Source organism: Amblyomma mixtum, chromosome 5 (genome assembly GCF_055824585.1).
Source record: "Amblyomma mixtum isolate Tamu chromosome 5, ASM5582458v1, whole genome shotgun sequence".
NCBI lineage: Eukaryota > Metazoa > Arthropoda > Arachnida > Ixodida > Ixodidae > Amblyomma > Amblyomma mixtum.
The window spans coordinates 39,556,125-39,574,579 of record NC_143016.1 but is presented as its reverse complement, the minus strand read 5'-3'; the positions used below and the strand labels follow the sequence as shown (position 1 = coordinate 39,574,579).

The 18,455-nt window shown below is 50.4% G+C and overlaps 1 protein-coding gene across 1 annotated transcript in view; it reads right to left on the bottom strand.

The window, feature by feature from the left end:
• Positions 1-7,681: 7,681 nt before the first annotated feature.
• The window catches only part of LOC149341851 (uncharacterized), a 30,407-nt gene continuing 19,633 nt past the window's right edge, over positions 7,682-18,455 (bottom strand). The window contains exon 2 of the mRNA XM_089542029.1: positions 7,682-11,553. Within this exon, the coding sequence (XP_089398155.1) occupies positions 9,123-11,553 (2,431 nt within the window). The 3' untranslated portion in view covers positions 7,682-9,122. The remainder of the gene's footprint in view (positions 11,554-18,455) is intronic.

Sequence of the window (18,455 nt, the reverse complement as noted above, 5' to 3'; positions counted from 1 at the left end):
GCCTAGCAGGAAAAACTATGTTCCGTAACTGTTATAGCATTTTTGTAAGAGAAAAAAGAAACTGTACTGAATGAAATTATACACCCTGTACTGCATTTTACTGGGTGGTACTACACGTACTGAGTCCTGCTATACTCAGTGGCACGTACGGTATGAAACATATATACCTGCCCGCATCAGGCCGATAAGCGATCATACGGCTAGGCTAAACGTGCCAGCGAAAATGCGTATGCAAGGGAGAGATAATGGGCAATCAACTCTGCACGCGAAGGCCTCGTTGGCGCCGATCGAGAAGCATCCGTGCGTTACAGCGAGGGGACGTCGGCTCGCTGCCCGAGCATCGCGCCTATTACGCCAGATCTCCTTCCTGACGCTGGCGCACGCACGCCTCTCCTCCTAACCTGCAGGCGTAACCAGCGCACGCATCGTTATATATACGAACGAACAGGGAGGCAGCGCGAAGACGCAGCAGCCGAGAACCGGCGTCTTTGCCTCACACACACACACGGGAGGGGGGCACGTGGCCGCTGCTGCCGGGCCGTGCTTCCTGATTCGATGTGGGTTAATGCGCCAGCGCCAGTCACTTTCGAACCAGGTCCCAGGTCAATGACATCCGAGAAGCACAGCCGTTAGGCGCGGCATCCAGTCGAGACCGGTGGCGGAGGCAAACAAGCCGCCTCTCCGCCGCAAAAGGGGCCGTATTTTTAGAGTTTCTTCTTGGCCAGATAGGTTTCAGCGAGCGCCGGAGAGCGGCTGGTCCCTGGAGGCGGCTGTCGTTGGCCGCCGTTCACTGCGTCGTGGTCGCCGGTCGCTGTTTGCCCACGTCCCCGCTCCTCCCGAGTCTCGCCGCGAGTTCTTGGCGGAGGCGTTCCCTCCGTGGCTTGCCGGGGAACGTTTGCGGTGCTCGCCAGCGAAACACAAGAGCACAGTACGCACTCGCAGGAGTGACTGAACGTCGGCGACGAGGAATTCGTGGTTGTGCATTGCTACTCAGACGCAGTTGGCTTCTTTCAGAGCGCCAAGTGTCCTCCGCACCTTTTGAAACTTCTTGAAGAAACTGATCTCAAGCACCGGCCGGTGCTAACTCGGACTTGAGAAGTTTCTGGGCCAGCAGGCGGAGGGTAGTTTGGTTACGCTTCAGAGCCACACTGTGTCCTTCAGCACGCCGCCACCACTTCACCACAACTGCCTGGTTGATTGTTTGTTAATGCGTTTATTTGAAAAAACAAGCCGTCCAATGGCCTCTACCCATCGGCGAGAGGGCAAAGGATAAAGGGCGAAAAGTTGGCTGTCTCCCATTTCTTGTGCAGCAGCTAGAGGAGCGCCTCACAGACACGTGACTCTTGTCCGTTGGTGGAGCCAGATTTCTAGCCGCAACTAAACCGACCAGATTCTGGGCGATGCTACAAGTTGGAAGTTGCATTCTACTGCGCGTCCATGAGTGCTGGAATGTTTGCTGTCCCTGTAATTTATGGGAGAGACACAACAGCATGCAGTCGAGAGAGATATGACAGCTGGTGCCACGGCCAGTTCACGCCGTGCTGTGTGTCCCGTTCTGCATCCGCACGGCCTTTCATGTTGTCCTGTCGCTGTTTGAGTAACTCAACTGCAAATGAGTCACTTGTCGAAGTGTCTTTCTGTGGATCTCAAGCGTCTAGCTGTTTTGCGAATTCGGAGTAAAACACGTCCCATTGCCCCGTTGCCTCAGCCTTCTCCTCAAGTCGTCGAGCTTGCGACACGCACCTAATGCGTGCAAGACGGCGAAGGGCCGCTTACTCAGTTCTGGCGCGCACTCCTAAAAAATGTCTTTTCACAGATGGCCACCGTGACATGCGTACTGAGAGCACGGAAATCAACAACTAACTCTTTCTACTGGTGTGCTAATGTCGCCTGTGGGAAATCAGCCGTAGGAAAGGATTGATTATTTTTTACTCATTTAAAAAGTGCAGAAAGAAAGCGTAAAGAAGAAGGGAAATGTATCTACAAAAAGAAAAAAAAAGTTCAGAGAACTGTGTACCATATTGTATTACTTCTAAAAAGGCCTTCTGAATGGGTGTGAACAGGCCGCTGAAAATGTGCTGAAGCAGTTTAGCTGCTACTGCCGCTGCTCACTGAAAGCATGGAGGAAGAGACGCACATCGTGTAGCCAAACGTGACCGCATTTGCCACACAGGCCTCTTGCGTCTCTCGTCCATGCGGGTCCTTCATCGCTGTCTGCGGGATAGTTATACAAATCAGGCAACTCGCACTGCTCATTATATGCGGTGCCGGAAAGAGTGGGTCGTGTTGCTGTCGCGAACTGGTTTTCATCCTCGCGCAACCAATGAAACTGAGCTTCAGCCGTTCATTACACACGGCCATGAACTACGATTGCGCTGCACTATCGCTCTTTAACCAGCCTCGTCCACATTCATTTCGACGAACGCGGATACAAATTCAGATCGTGATTTTGCAAACCTGCATAGCTGCTCATATACGGGGCCAGGATGACCAAATGGCCGGTCGAATGTGAAGCGAGTTGCACGCAGGCGCTGCCATCACCGAGCTGGTTCTGTCTGGCAAGGATGATGAAGCGTGTCCCGGGGGCGTGCGGGAGCGCATGCCAATTGGCTTCGCTGATGAGCCCCGTTCCAACTGCGACTTTCGGTCGGCGGCGTCGTCGCGACTGGCGCACCCGCTGTGTGAGAGATGAGCCTCCTCCTGCGCCACGTCGCGGAAGCGGCCTTCTTCTCTTCCTCGTGCGCCGCTGCCCCCGGCGACGCGCCCGCGGGGGGGGACAACATGCCACGGACGTCGGCGGACGAAGACGCGATAGACCTACGCCGACGCCTCCACTTCGAAGGCGGCTAGCGTGCGCGCGGGCGTCGTCAACTAAATGCAGGGACCTCTTTAAAGTACGCTGCAGAGGGAGCGATTTTTGGTTTGGTTTGGTTTATGGGGTTTAACGTCCCAAAGCGACTAAGGCTATGAGAGACGCCGTAGTGGAGGGCTCCGGAAATTTCGGCCACCTGGGGTTCTTTAACGTGCACTGACATCGCACAGTACACGGGCCTCTAGAATTTCTCCTCCAAAGAAATTCAACCGCCGCGGCCGGGATCGAACCCGCGTCTTTCGGATCAGCAGCCGAGCACCATAACCACTGAGCGATTTTTAAGAGGAAGAAATATTCTGCGCAAAAAACGCACTGACTCGCTTTATTTCGACGAGAAATGTTCAGGAAACGCATGAACACGCTTTCTTGTGGTTCAGTTAGTAACTTCTACTGTGCCTTCATCTCAAGAATGTTCATTTGTTGTTGGACTTGCGGAACAGGTCAATTGCACCACGCCACCGGTGCTGTGAGGAGTGCTTGAAATGGCGTGACCCATGTCGAAAAAGGAACACAAGAAACTTGGGGGATTTCTTAACCGCGTTCTTAAAAAAGAAAATGCGATACCAGTTTCTGAAGAAGCTGTGTAGCTTTCCATTGCAGCCGTGTGGGAGCGCTTTGGTGGATGTCAAAGTGTAATTACTTCCTTATTACAAATCTACTCCACCTTGGGGGATTCCCCTAGAAATTTGACCGATAGCATTTAAGTTGCCTGCTGTGCTGTCTACAATGAGTGTCTAACGTCATTTTTGCGATTTTCCTGCCAAAACTCCGGTTGGAACCGGTTCCATTGCCCTTATATGGTATGCGCATCAGTCATTACCGTCTTGAAAGTTCGCGCACCTTCCACTGGATTGTCGTGAAAGATTATGCTAATCCGACCCAATAATGAACCCTGATCCGTACTGTACTAATTCACCTTATTACTTCGAATTCATTTTCTCAGGTAGGCCTACATACAAAATTTTGGGAGTCCTCAAATTTTCAAATTTCGTACTTTCCTATGATTGGTCCTGTGGTGGTCACGTGGTGCTGATGACGTTACGACCCTCTCAGTCGCAACCTGCGTCTAGTGAGACACAGGTTGCTCTTCCTGACCTCCCGTGAGGCTCATGCGCAGTGCCGCGGTGGGCAGGTGGCATTGAATGTGGCAACGGTGGGCAGTCTGCTCACACTCGATGGCCATGTTGCCGCCTGCCGACCGTGGGCAGTTTGCGATGACGTCACAGGGTCACGCGACCTCTCTCAAACTATCAGGGGAATTTTGTGGAAGTGAAGCCGGAATTTTGGGGGGAGAGTGCTATCGCATTAAGGTGGAGAGGTGGCTACTAGCCAACGATGTGAATTATGAGTGGCGTGGACGCGAAATGCAGTGCAGGCAGTCTTTAGGGCGCCTCTCGTTGATGCTGGTGCCCAGGGTCTTCGGTATGTGGACGAAGAACAGTGGCAGGCACGTCCGGAAGAACTGCCGGGCTTCAAAAGCTTGGGCTGCAGGAAAGCAACACGTACAATGTGCACAGTTTGGCGCTGGCAGCGAAGAATGGCTGAAAAAAAAAAGAATTCCGTTTAAAGGCAGCGATCGACACTGCCATGCAAAGCGTCCGCTAGTGTCCGTATTTGCTGTCTGCCGACCGTGTTGTTCTTGGGCTCTGTCGGCAGAAGTAAAGCTAATGAACCGGCGAATGCATCTCTGCCTCGTTATTTACTGCATATTCCAGGCGTTCCCGCTGTACCTGACCTTTAACTACCCTAACAGGTCACTACTTTCCACAAACCTTCAACTGCTCCATTGCAGATTTCGCTGTCAATTTTCCGCCAAGGAACGGAGTAAATATCTGAGTGTTGTTTTATTACTTTAATAAAACGCAGTGATAGCGTGTGTTCATTCTGGTCGCCCAGGCGGTCGACATGCTCGGCCGGTAAATTATGGCCGAATAAAGGTCTTGTACTTCTACTACTACTATGAGCGACTTGTACTTTGGAGCTGCCATTGTATAGTATGGAGTGGGTCCTTCCTGTACACAGTAACAGCTGTGCCTCAATTTTCGGTCATTTCGCGAGCGATAGATTGCTCTGCGCCTTAAATTCAAGGTTTGTAGCTGTAAGTTTTCTCCGCTTCTCCAGCAAAAGCACTTTTAATTGTCAACTTTCAAGCCTCCGTAAGCCAGGGGGAAAAAAAATTCGCTGTTTTTGCAAAAGCAGCAAACACGCACTTTTAGGTCGACGACGTTCGAACGCGTCACCCGGGACTGCAGCCCTCACGGACGGCTGACACGTAACGCTTCAGCGACCAATCACATCTTGTTTTCTAATCAACCTGTCTCGGCAACAGGGATTGCCTGGCAGCGTCGCTCATGGCAGCGGCGTTGCATCCAACAGGAAGTGTAGAAATGAATGTGTACGCATTTTTGCGCAACAGCCGAATCGCCTTCGAGGAAGCCGGAAGCTCTTGCCATTTCGCCAAGCCCCATCAGTCAGGCGCATCTAGCATATCATGTAAAAAACACACGGCTTTTAAAAAAAGGTTACGTAATATCCACCTTTCAAAATGTTAGGCTATAGCTCTTTAAAAATGGGAGGCGCTATACTTTCGCAGTCTAGGATCTTCTTTCTTTTTTCTCCTTTGAACGCAACAATGAACTTGCCCAGAGTATCGCCAGTGTAGATTGCTATCGTCAGGTCGACAGACATGTTTTTCGACGGGTCTTTGTTTTCCCCACCCCTGGGTAAGTTACATCCTGGACATTTAGACCCTCACGGTTTGCCATACATCAAGGCCAGCGGCAGTTCTTTCTGAACGTCCATGTGCAACCTTCTTGGACAAAAATTTTGAATATCACAAAATTATAAGTTACTGTTATAGAGATATTGAATGTAATAGTCCATTCTTCCGATGTGTAGCAAAATCTTTCTTTTAAAGTCTTTCCATTGGTCGAATCGAGCAGTTCAGATTGTCATTGCAAATCAACGAGGATGTTTTTAGACGTTAGCAAAACCTTTAACAGGAAAAAAAAGCAAGCCTGCCGACGGGAGATTGCGGATATTTGCTTCTGTTGTTGTTTTTTTATGTTGTTTTACAATTTCATGGTGAGATAAATAAATGATGTTCAGTGTCTAATGTCTAATATCGATTGTTGTAATTAAATCTTACAATATATAAAAAATTGGGTTAATTCACTCTTTCCCGTTCACAACGCCTGTGTCCAGAATTGTTTGGCTTGTTCATTTCCCTTATTTCCTGCTTGTAACTGTTTTGCGAAAAATTGGGGTCTATTGTGCGCACTCCTGACTAGCTTCCCTAGAATCGCCTTGCCTTCGGAATTTCTGACAAACACATCGGAGCACTTCTAATGAACACGCGCCCTCCTTCTGTTCAGGCACCTTGCACGTCGCCTCATTCTTTCAACCGATCACTGCACGCGGCGTTTTACGTTTGAACATGGATTCACCGCGGGGTCCGTCCGGTTGCCTTCCACCCTTCCCACCGCAAGTCGACGGGGTAGGTTCTCCGCGTATTCAACTCGCGTCTGGATCTTTACCGCAATCCGAAGCGCACGCGCTCGACTGACCGCCTACTTGCCTCGCGAGCAGCTCTCAGGCTCGGCACGCGCTGCTGGTCGGTTTCGTTGCGTCGCCGCTCTACCGTGCCAGAACCAGCCGCTTAATGTATACTGTTGATTAGCTCCCGCTCTACTTTCCCCGTCGCTCGAAACGGGCTCGCCTCGAGAGGGTTTTGCTTCTCATCTTCTCGGCCAGACCACTTCGTTCGCCCCCTCCTCCGCCGATGCTCCGCGCTCCCTATTTCGTCCAGTCCGCGCACCGAGGAGTCTTCGCCCAGCAGCGGCGTGGCCTTCTTCGGCGCGGCCCGCTAATCGGCCTTCGAGAGCCCGCTAGACTGCCGCTGCTGCGAGCTCCAAATTCGAAGTGCGCCGTATTTATTACAGCCAGGCCGCGCTACTACGGCTGCTTTCGCCCCACTGCATCCCGCCCGCCTTCTTGAGGAGCCGGGATAAACAGCCTCTTACTAAGCCTGGCAGTCACCTCCATCGTGGATACGAACGTGCGCGCTGAGTCTTGGGCGCGAGCGTCATCGTATGAGAGGCAATAGCCATGATCATCTTGATTCCCGCCACATGCGGTCTGCAGAGACGGTGTGTGTGCGTGCGTGCGTGCGTGCGTGCGTGCGTGCGCGCGCGCGCGCGTGTGTGTGTGTGTGTGTGTGTGTGTGTGCGTGCGTGCGTAATGACTGCGCCGCGCCCGTGCAGGCGCCTTGTGGCCGACGATGCATTGTTTGTGATGCGGGTAGCGACGCAAACGGAGAAAACCGTCCGTCGCTTTAGATGCATGGCTCTTAGGCCGCGCAGCTGGCCATGATGTCTGCGCCCCCTTAACTGCCGCGTTTCGCAAGGGGCGATTGTCAGGTTTTCTTAACCTCGTTTCGGGTGGACAAGAATGGTCGGTGCGTGTGGCATGCCACACTGCTCAGCTCTCTGGACTGCGCTTTCACTTTTTTTTTTGTAGCCACATGCTGTAAACTGGATCAGCGGCTGAGTGAAGAACTTCAGTCTTATTGTTTGCATGGCTCTAACAACCTAGTGTGGCTAATTTTTCCGCAGAAATTACGGTAAAGAATCTAAAGAGGTCATGAAGCGGTATTTGGGCTTAACAGCATGTTTTTTTTTTTGTTTTTTAACAGGAGGCCCGTTATACTGAGAAGTAGACAGAACACAAGGGGAAAAAAATATAACGTTAGGACAGGGCACGACCGCGTGCAGCCGTTCGCTGTTCTTCCTGGTCTCGAGCTTCTCAATAACAGCGCTGATAAACTAGCGTGACGTGGAGACTAGGTTGACAAGCATTGCTTGCTCTTCCAGAAGGAAAATTGTGCTTATTACCTTCAATGTCAAAGAGCGAAATACAGAAAGGAAAGCAACGAAAGCACGATGCGTAATCAAAGTAACATTTTATGAAATTCTCTTGCAAAAAAAAAAAATAGTACAACAATCAAAGCACTCGTACACTCATACATAGCATGTATGTCGCTAGCGTTCTCTTCCGCTGACGTCAGCGCGTAGGTTGACATCCACGTGCGAAGGCACGTGATTTCAAGCACCCTATCAAAGCAGAAACCATTAACTAGCTTCTACCAAAGCCGTCAAAGTCACCGTCGCCACAGCGTCAAGGCTACCAAATGCAAGTTCGCCTCAGCGTGGCTCTGAAACGAACGGACAGCTCCTAGTTCGTAGTTGGCAGGCCACCGCGCTGAGGGTCGCTTGCATCACATGCTTTCATCAGGTGACATATAGGTGAGCATGTAACGGCCTCGGCCTACGCGGCACGAAGTATGCAGTAGTATTTACAGGATACAGTGCATTTCGAGTACTGTCCAGGCGTGAAGCTGTGTGCTTTAGGTTCCTTTCTCAAACATCGCGCACCACTCCCGGGAATTCCGAGGACGAGAATAGTCGCATGCAGCGGGGCAGAAAAGCTTAAGGCACATCTCCAGTTATCAGCCGTGGCCTGGTATTAGTCGATACTTTTGTGTTGAGGAGGGAGGATTCTCGTTTGAGATACTTTCCTTGTTGTACTTACAAGCACGTAGCCTTATTCATGATGCTGAAATAACAATGCCGCCGTTTGTATCTTTGTAATTATTTGCCAACAACACAAATTGTCAAGGTGTGCCTTGGGGCCCTGTTCAAGGAAGCTGCCTCCTATGTATTGGGAGTGTCCATGGTATCTGCATAACATTCCTTTCTTCTCTGTGACGGACACTCTCAGTACTTAAGAGCGGGGGGCAATGTTTACGCAACAAATATCCGTCCATATTTGCTTCCTCACAGGCGTTCTTATGTATGTCTGGCCTTCTAGACTGGTCCTGGCATAGCGCCACATATTGTTTTGCCGATAGTGCGTGGAGGAAGTCGCGCAGTAGAGGTCCTGCACGCTCTAGTTCCGTTGGGGGACCGAGGCGAAACGACAAAGGCTACACCCTCATGCGCTGTTGAGGCAACTGTCGCGATCCACGCTGCTGGTAGAGACGACAGCTGCTGGGCTGTTGGGCTTGTCAAGCGACGTTAGACAAAAAAAAAAAAAAAACACGACAAGGAAGCTGTTGGTGTGAGCTCATCGACCGCTCCGTGGAGCGCCGCACCGTTGACACACGACCGCCACGGTCTCACTGCGCGCGAAGAGAGAGGAGGAAAGAGTCTCACGACATGTGTTCTCGTGATCTCGCGTGCCGGGTCACCACTCATCGTCCGAGGGTCGGTCGTGGCCGGCCTCCGAAGAGCGGGGGCCGCGGTCTGGAGCCGAAGCGACTCCGGCCGTGCGCCGGCTTGCTTTCGGGCGTCACGGCGGGCGCTTCGGTAGCGTGGCTGTCCTCTGAGGTGGCCTCCGACTCGGAAGCCGCTGCTTCCTCGTGCTTGGAGGCTGTCTCTGTAGATGCCGCTGAAGCCTCTTCCTTGTTCTCGGGCGTGGTCACTGGCGACGATTCTTCGTTCTCTTCCGGCTTCTCTTCTTCCTCGACCTTCTTGGCTCCGGGTCGATGGCGGCTGAACGGTGCGCGGGGTCTGGGACCTCGGTTGGTACGTCCGAACAGGGCTCCAGAGCTGGGCCTTCCACCGGGCCGCTTCGGCGCAGCCGTTGTCGAAGATGCCGCCGTCGCGGATGTGCTAGATCCCCTCGTCCTGCCAGACTTTCCGCCGAAGCGGCTGCTTCCACCGAAACGCTTCTTACCGCTGCTTGCCGGGGCAGCGGTCGTCGTTGTGGGTTCCGCTTCCGCTGGAGACGTGCTCTCTTCCTCCTCAGGTTCCTCTTCCTTGTGGTGCCGCGAGTGAATTGGCGAAGGACGCCTGCCGAACTGCAGACGGCCTGATGATCGAGGAGTCGGTCGGTTGCGCCGCAGTCCCCCTAAGAGCCGTCGTGTGGATGGTGTGGCTGTTGTAGTCGATGTAGTGGACGTACTGTGCGATTTGCGAGGGCCGTGTCCCCTGACATGGTGGGGTCCTGCACCGTGAGGTCCTCCGAAGCGTCTCCTGTTGCCGAAAGGCCTCTTTGTCTTCTCGGTCGTTGTCGGTTCCTCAGTCGTAGTCGTCGTGGGCGCCAGTGTTGTCGTTGGCTCTGTCGTAGTCGTTGTTGTTGTCGGGGTCGTTGTCTCCACAGAAGTTGTGAGGAGGTCAGCTCCCTTCCTACCGCTGATCTCGTTCACTCCCTGCGCGTCCGTTGATGGCGATGCCGTGGATAGGGGCGCACCCTGCGGTGTGACCAGACCTCGCACCTCGGGAGCGGGGCCAATCGGGACTCCAGGATCCGGCACTAGCTTTGCTCCCGTGAACTCCAAGTTGGGCGGGCCTGCAAGCGGAGGGCGTTTGGCCTCAAATGGCTGGCTTGGAAGCAAGACGTGCGTGCCTTCGGAGACCGAGACCGAAACAGAGACTTGGGTGACTGTCTGCGGAGCAGACGTGACTCCGGCTGCTTGCTCAGCAGGGAAAGCGGCAGGCGGCGCCTGCTGCTGTCCTGACGGAGGGCTTGTCGTGACCGTTTTAGGTTCGAACCTGTTCTGCGGGTTGGGTGAAGCGAGCCTTTGGCTGGAACCCTTGCCTTTGAGCTTGGAGCCGTCGGTCTTGTCAAAGCCTTCCAGGTTGGGCACGTCGTCGAAATTAAGGGACAGATTGTTCTTCTTGTTGTCGTCGTCGTAGTAATAATAGTAGTAGACCACGTATTCGTCTTTGTCCTTGTCCTTGCCCTTGGCCGCCTTGTCCTTGGCCTCGGCCTGCTTGCTGGATTCAATTTCAGACGCAGGAGACTTCTGGATGACCTGAGCGGGCGGCTGTATGGAGCCGACGATCTTTCCTTGCCTCAGGGCATCCTCAGACGACGTTGACGAAGAAGAGACCGAAAAGGACTGTCTCGGAAACGACTGCAGTGCAGGAGGAGGTTGTGGTGTGGTGGACGGTGTACTGGGCGCCTGCTGCGGGAACGCAAAGCCTAGGTTGGGCTGCTGCTGCTGGCCGTCGGAAAAGCTGAACTGCTGACGCTGCTGAGGCAATTGCGCCTGTCCCTGTTGCTGACGAAACTGCTGTTGCTGCTGTTGTTGCGGATTGATGAACGGCTGTTGCTGGCGTGGCTGCTGCTGTTGATTGCTGAATATTTGTTGTTGTTCACGGGGAAACTGTTGCTGGTGTTGTTGGACTGGAAGTTGGGGCTGAGGTGGTGGCTGCGGGTTATGCGGCTGGAATTGTCTGAACTGCTGCTGCTGCTGCTGCTGCTGTTGTTGCTGTTGCTGCTGTTGTTGCTGTTGCTGGAACTGTTGCTGAAGCAACAGCTGCTGAGGGGAAATCGGTTGTGGCTGACGACTGAATTGTTGAAACTGCTGTTGCTGCTGCTGCTGTGGCTGCTGCGGCTGTGGCTGGAACTGGTGCTGGGGCTGGTTGCGCACCGAGAACTGCGGCGATTGGGACTGTTGTACCGGTTGGGCGAAGTCGTTCGCAAAACGGACCGGGCTGTTGGGCGGCTGGTGTTGGGGTGGCGGGCTCGCGTGCGGCGGCAGCGCCCGCACGAACACGCTGTAGTTGGGGTCGTGCGAGGGGTCCTGCGGTGGCCGCGACTGGCGCCTCACCCGCACCGGTTCCTCAGCCAGGGCTGGAGCCGCGAGCAGAGCGGCCATCACCACGAGTGTCCACCTGCAGAAAAAGACATACCGGCATGTTGTAGAGCATATCATTTTTTTTCTCTGAACGAACTGTTCCTCGTCAAACCCAGTCTTATTTTTCTTTTTTGCGCGAATGCATTAGGCTGCATGCACACCAAGCATCAAAACAGGAATAGATAACAAGTTTTCGATTCCTCCTTCGCTATGGCAGTATTATCCATTATTGAAACCGAGGTAAGAGCATGTCCTCGAGTTTCATGCGTGTATGAACGTTAGAGGAAGGGGAAAGAAGAGATAAAGCAAGTAGAGCAAAAGCGTGAATTTAGCACAGAATGAAAGTACTTTCATCGTGCGTGCTTGCTAACGACTGCCACGTGCGTTTAAATGTAAACAAAGTGATCTCTATATGATGTCTGACTACAATGTAGTTCTCTTCTGCACGTCGATATAGGAGGTAAAAATCTGAGAGTCCTTCTGTGTACGTCATACTGCCTGAATTATAAGGATGTCGCATCACATCGTGCTTTGTTTTTGTACAGTCTGAGAATAGTGACAGAGGGCTTGAATTTTCATTCCTTTTTACAATTACAGCTGCAATTAAGGAAACGAATGTTAACTGAAGTTGTCGTTAAGTAAAGACGTCGCCACCTTTGAATTAGCGTGATCCAAGGTACCTCCTAATTATAGGACGTAAAGCTGCTTTCAGTGTTGGAATTTAAATATCTTGGTGTATATTTAACAAGTTCAATGTCTTGGCATCGTCACGTGCATTTCGTTACTGCCAAAGCCTGTCGTGTTTTAGGTTTCCTGCGACGTAACGCTAAACTTTTCCCTTTAAAGACTAAAGAACTGCTGTATAATACAAACGTTAGAAGCATACTTGAGTATGCTTGCACAGTCTGGGATCCGAAAACCTTGCTTGACGTTCAAAAGCTAGAAAGAGTTCAGAATTTGGCCGTTCGTTTTGTTTTCAATAACTATGGGCGATATTTTAGTGTAACGAGCGCGAAAAAATCTTTGGGTTGGGACTCACTTCAAAAACGTAGGAAAGTACTGCGTTTAAAATTATTTCATAATATATTTCATTCTAGAACTGGAATAGACAGAACCAAATATATAGCCAACCCTGATTACGTGTCTTTACGTAGAGATCATTCACTTAAAGTTAAAGAATACAGGTGCCGGACTGACCTTTTTAAAATGTCTTTTTTCCCCAAAACGGTTTCGGAATGGAACAAGCTGCCTGAGGAAGTAGTGTCCATATTATCAAATGATTCATTTTCTTCCATGCTGTGACATTTTTTTTGTGTATAATAATTCCGTGTTCTTTCTATCTCATTGTTATCTTTTTTTTGTAACCACCTGCACGCGGTGGCATTTGTGTACTTTTTCTTCTACCCCCCCCCCCCCCCCCCCCCCCCACTGTAATGCCAGCCAATGGCGCTGTGGGTATGATGATAAATAAATAAATAAATAAATAAACCATAATAGCCTTCTACAATGGAAGCTGCGTCGCGCGGCGATTGCTGGCCATTTCGGAAGGGCGCCTTCCGAACTGCTAACAAAAAGATAATCGAATCGTTATATGTCGTTACTATCGAACTCAAAACATTGCGTATGTAACGAATGTATCGGATGGAGAGTGGTAAGGCAAAAGAAACATTAATTGATTATAGACCGACAGAATAAAGGTAAGCGCTGCTGAAATTGTGCAGAAGTTGCGGAAGCCCCAGATAAACAACCGCACAATTGCGTAACGCTTTTCTTTGTGTACTAACGTTTGCATGTCATTACATCTCGAGCAATCGAAATGTCCATGCAATCGCTTCAGGCAGCTATTCGATTGGGAAACCTGTGCACACAGTGCCCGCATCAAACATTTCGCATAGGCTGTTCGCAGACGACCGTGTAGTGGATGGAAAGTACACGTCCGATGAACGAATGAAAGTTCCGACTCTCTTAAGCTTAGGCGGTGCGGTACGCACGTTGCATGACCTCGCTCAAACTGCGCAACCATTTCCCGTGGCAAAACGCAATTGTTTTGCGGGCCATGTTGTGCGCTTGCTTCTTACGAAATAATGGAACAGCATTGTTTCCAAATTGTTTCTTGAGGTCTCGTGAATCACTCTTGGTTTCGAGGAAGCGTGGCGGTTGATTTCTGTCATTACTGCGCTTTTGTTTGCGTCCGAAGTTGTGTAAGACGTAAGCTGGGTGGTTCTTGCGACTGTCTGCGCTGCTCCGAAGTGCGCCTTCGATCTGTACAGCTGCGGAGAATTCCCCGTTTCAGCGGACCACCAAATGCTCCTGCGTGCGCGTGACTCGAGTGTTCTCCGGAGTAAAGTTTGGCCATAACGGCCGCGTAATGGCCATTTCTCGCCAGAACTGCTTCTCACACTCAAGCATGACACGGAGCTGGCCGGCGGCTTTAATGGCCACCCGAAGTATCTAGGAAGGCCGCAGCTAAGACAACCCTGGAGCTTTAGTGGAATGCAAGCTGGTTTCATTTGCATCGACCTGCGGGCACGCTTCATAGTTAGGAGTTTTGTTTATGCCCGAGAGGCCGCTAGCGTTTGGTGGCGAACGTGCTGGAAGCCCGGCCGCGTCGGGCGAGCTGGTGGTGTTTTTTGTTCTTTAGGCTTTTTTTCGCATGTCAGGTAAAGTATTACGTGCTTATGTGGGATCAAAGAGGGTCATACCTGAATCTCATATCGAAAGCTAGTTCATTGATAACAGTGTCGCCCAAGGTAAAATTTGTCAGTCAGAAAACCAATCGCAAAAGCAGTCAATTAATCAGTGAAATGCTTGATCAACTGCACACCGTTTAAAAAAATCTGGCGCAGGCAATAGCGCACGTAAATATAATGTCATCGCCAGAGCAATGAACCTAAAAAAATATTGCAGCTTATCTTGATGCGCAAATAATCCAGAACAAATAAGCAAGTCTGCATCGACTACACAGATCACTCACATAACTGTCGAAGCACAGTGTTCCGAGCTTCTCGCAAATGTCGCATCGCAAGAATGCAGCTTGCTGAATCGCTCTTTTGTGACAAGTAACTTCATTCGATTGTCTATTGGAACTGAAGGTACCAGATTAAACGAAAAATTCCAGCATGTTGACGGTAGGCATAACTCCTCCAAAATGGATGCTGCGGCTTCAGCGGACGTTGAGGCCAGACATCGCGAAGCAGCGCCTGCATCTCTCGGCACCGACCTGGCAGACAAAACTAAACTTGGCGTTTGCCAGCAGTGCTCCTGGCCGCAGCTGGGGACTGCCATCTCCGCTGTCTTTAATTGACACGGATGTACCAGTTAGGGAAGGGGTGTGCAGTTGGCACCTGCAAGTGTCCTCGCTTTCACCAAGAGGCGCCAAATTCTGGTAGAGAGAGCCACAGCGCGCACTGCTCTCGGTGGCGACAGCATTAATTATTTACAATTAGCCACTCCGTGTAAGTTCACTGAGGGCGGACGTTGCATTCGTGCCAAGCGAGGACCAAGCGTATCGGCAGCTTGTGGAGACGGAAGAACGAGAAAAAAAGACAAAAAAAAAACAATGATTAAGAGATGGCGTCTCACTGGCCACGTTCATTATAGCGTCTGCGCGGGCCTGTCGGATGACACTCCTGTTATATGTGACTTGGCAACAACAGACTTTCTGGCTTCTCCCTGCCACCGGTTTGCCGCCATTTATAGGACAGCTGCATAGCCACTTCCACTCGGTCGTGTCTAGTCCAGGCCGTTGGATGCTTCGGTGAAGCAGGAAGTGCTTATCGCATTCAACGATCCCAGCTTTTCAAGGCCGTGTAACGGTCTCTGTCCATGGTTGCGCGTTCTTCGTCCGGTAGAAGCTCCTGCTACACAATGTTTTTAGGCAATTCTCCTCTGCGTGCCTTCTTGAGGACGTCACTACAGGCGCGGGCATTAACCGTGGGCCTCTAACCTTTTTCATTTGACAGCAATCTGGCTATCACGAATACCATTCACGGGCGTGCCATAGCTGCCTTTCGGGCTGCAGTGTTTTTGGCAGTGACCTGACGCCAAACGTCGGTGCTGACGCAGCGGACGCGTCATGCGATATACAGATAAGGGACCAGGTGCGTCGTTAAACGAAACTTGTTGGAATGAAAGGCAAGCGATGGGCAGTCCACGTGAGTGGCTGCAAGGATCAGGTTCTTCCCGAAGAAAAGGCAAAACCCTGTCTTCGCCTCTGCCAAGTGAATAGCTGTACGACAGGGCCGATGCAATCTTTCGTTTTTTACTTTTTCTTTCCTTCCTTTTCTCTCTCTCTCTCAGTTCGACAACTTTCTTCTCAGAAAATGTTGCCGTCCTTGCAAACCAGAACGTGACCAGGGAAACATTAGTCCGAGCTCCTTGCAGGCTGTCCTCGCCAATATGCGGCGCTGGGTAAGTCGTGAATAAAGAAAATGCTTACTTTAAAAGTGTTTCTTGTTTTACAAGCATCGTTGTTACAACATTTGAAAGGCTAGCTTTTGAAAAATGCCGAAGCAAAAGGAAAAATATGGAAATAAGATAAAAGAAGAGCAACGAAAAAAGAGGAGGTGTCCGGGTACGGGATGCAGGAAAGCTGATCTAAGAGCTCGAAGTACAGACGATACTTCTTCTTTGTTCCTGTGATGCCTCGCATAAGTGAAACAGCATTGTTCGTGCTGCACCCTGGAGCAGTGAACATCTTAAGAAGCCGCCGAGGAACAAAAGGATTTGTCTTAACGTGCGTTTAAGCGCACAAAGCGGCGGACTTTTCGCAAAACAATATGTGCCAGGCATTCCGCTTCCGTTTTATGCCCTTATTTTATTAGCAGTGAATAAACAGGTCTGTTGATTAATCTCTTCCCTAATTTCCACGCTCTCAACCAGTGCAGTCCTTTCCTTCTCGTTTTTTTTTTTATTGTCACTGTTTCTATGCATGTAAAACAAAGCTGGAATTTTTGTACAGATCCGCTGGATGAGATGCGAAAGTAGTTAGTATAAAAGTTACCATTTGTAGCAGCTAGCACAGCGAAAGTTTTGGAAGATGTAGATTGCAGAGGACAGGGCACTTTACAGCTTAAAAATGTGAAACTTAACATACCAAAGTGTAAGAGAAAATAATAAAGGAAGAAAGGAAAACAGCGAGCTGTTTTACTTGCGCGCAACCCTGAGTCCGCGCATAAAGCGTGCAAATAAAATTCGCCGCAGAGAAGCGTTCCGCGGGGCGGGAAAAGTTTTGCGTTATGCACAATAACATCGTGCTCCACGTGCCTTTGTTAAGTTTGTAGCCAGCCTCCCTGCTAAGCTTGCCGAGAACGCCGACCATTCTGGCCGTCTTCTTCGCATCGCCTTTTAGCGCAAGGTTGTGCTATAACCACGTTTTCTCTACCTGTTTTTTGTACCTATAACGCAGCTGCTCGCAGCTGCTACGCAAACACGTGGGCCCTCCGCATATGAAGGATTATTACTGTATTCTCCGGTTTATTGCTATTCATTAATCAAAGAAGCGCTGAACTGCACGTTTTTCTTCGAAGCCCGATCGTCAGCTCACTCTGCTTTGCTAAGCGCATCAGTGTCAGCGCACCTTGATCGGAGGTTTAAAACTATGTTACTTCCAAACGAATTCTGTTTGCAACAGCAGTTTTCCAATATATTTTAGTTAGAATGCCACCCACGCAGTTGCATAATCTCTCGAACCGATAATTTGAATCTGAAAAGCGTGCCAAGGCTTTTGCAAGTTCTATCGGAGCCAGTCGAACGATTTTGAAAGGTTTTGTAATAAATTTCAACAAATATATAACACTCAGAAGAAAATGAATGACGAAGAAATCCAGCACGTGCATGGCATTTAATATTCACTTGGTGCTGAGTTCTTCACAAGGAAAAAACCAAAAGTAGAACCAGACAGACTTGTTTCCGAGAAGCGAGAAACGAGTTTAGCGGCGGCAGGAAAATAGAAACGCGAAGGAACAGAACGTGCCCGTCTGAAAGTTGTGAAAGGAGCGACAACCAATTCCAATTTAAGCGGAACCCGCTTGTCGCATTCTCTTCTGTGCGGCTTGCTTTTCGCGAAAACCGCCATCGAATGAGCACCGCTGAATAATCACCAGCTCGGGTAAAGGAACAGTGCTAGGGCTTCTACGGTCGCACAGTGCGTCAAATGACTGAGCGCTCCTTCCGAGTGGGGCTTCAAGGCAGCATGGACGCCGCTTCATGTCAGTGTGCGTGGAAATAAACCTCTTTTTGCTAAACTTCCCGGCCTTCTTGAGTTTTATTGCCTCGCACGTGCTGGAAAAGCAAGGGGGAATGGCAGAAGGCACCTGCAATGTTCAGGTGTGTGCCACGGTCGTGAGGACAGACGCAACTGTGCACGTTATGTACACCATGCATCTCTCTCCCCTCTTTTGACTGTCTTTGTGCCTGCCCTCACGCAACGCTACTTTTAGGTTTCCACCCACGGTGAGAGATTTACCGCTTCTACCCTTTGTTCAGTACCACCTCTTCCCCTCCCCAGCTGCTGCTATTCACAGTCAGCGCTGACGTATGGTGCAAGTATACTGCCCGCCCGATTTCGCATTCTCATCTGTAAAACGCGAGGCATTGTCGTGACAAGCATTCTCTCAAACTATCACGAGTTTGTGATCACCGTATCATTTGTGTTTATGCACGGTGTTTTCCTTAACTGAAAAAAATCATTTTATAGTGCCAGAGGAGGCGACTTCAAGCCCAATAATTCACCAATATCTCGCCGGGAGAAATAAATAGCCATTTAAAAATATTTTATTGTACAGATTTTTGTATTGGAATGTGGTGACTACTAGTTAACAATGAAAAAAGAAACATGATAAATATCAGTGGTCGAAACATCGAAGAACGACCAGACCGTTTGACTGTGCTCTTAGGTGAAACGCCGAATGCACACGTCCGCACAAGTACCGGTGCAGC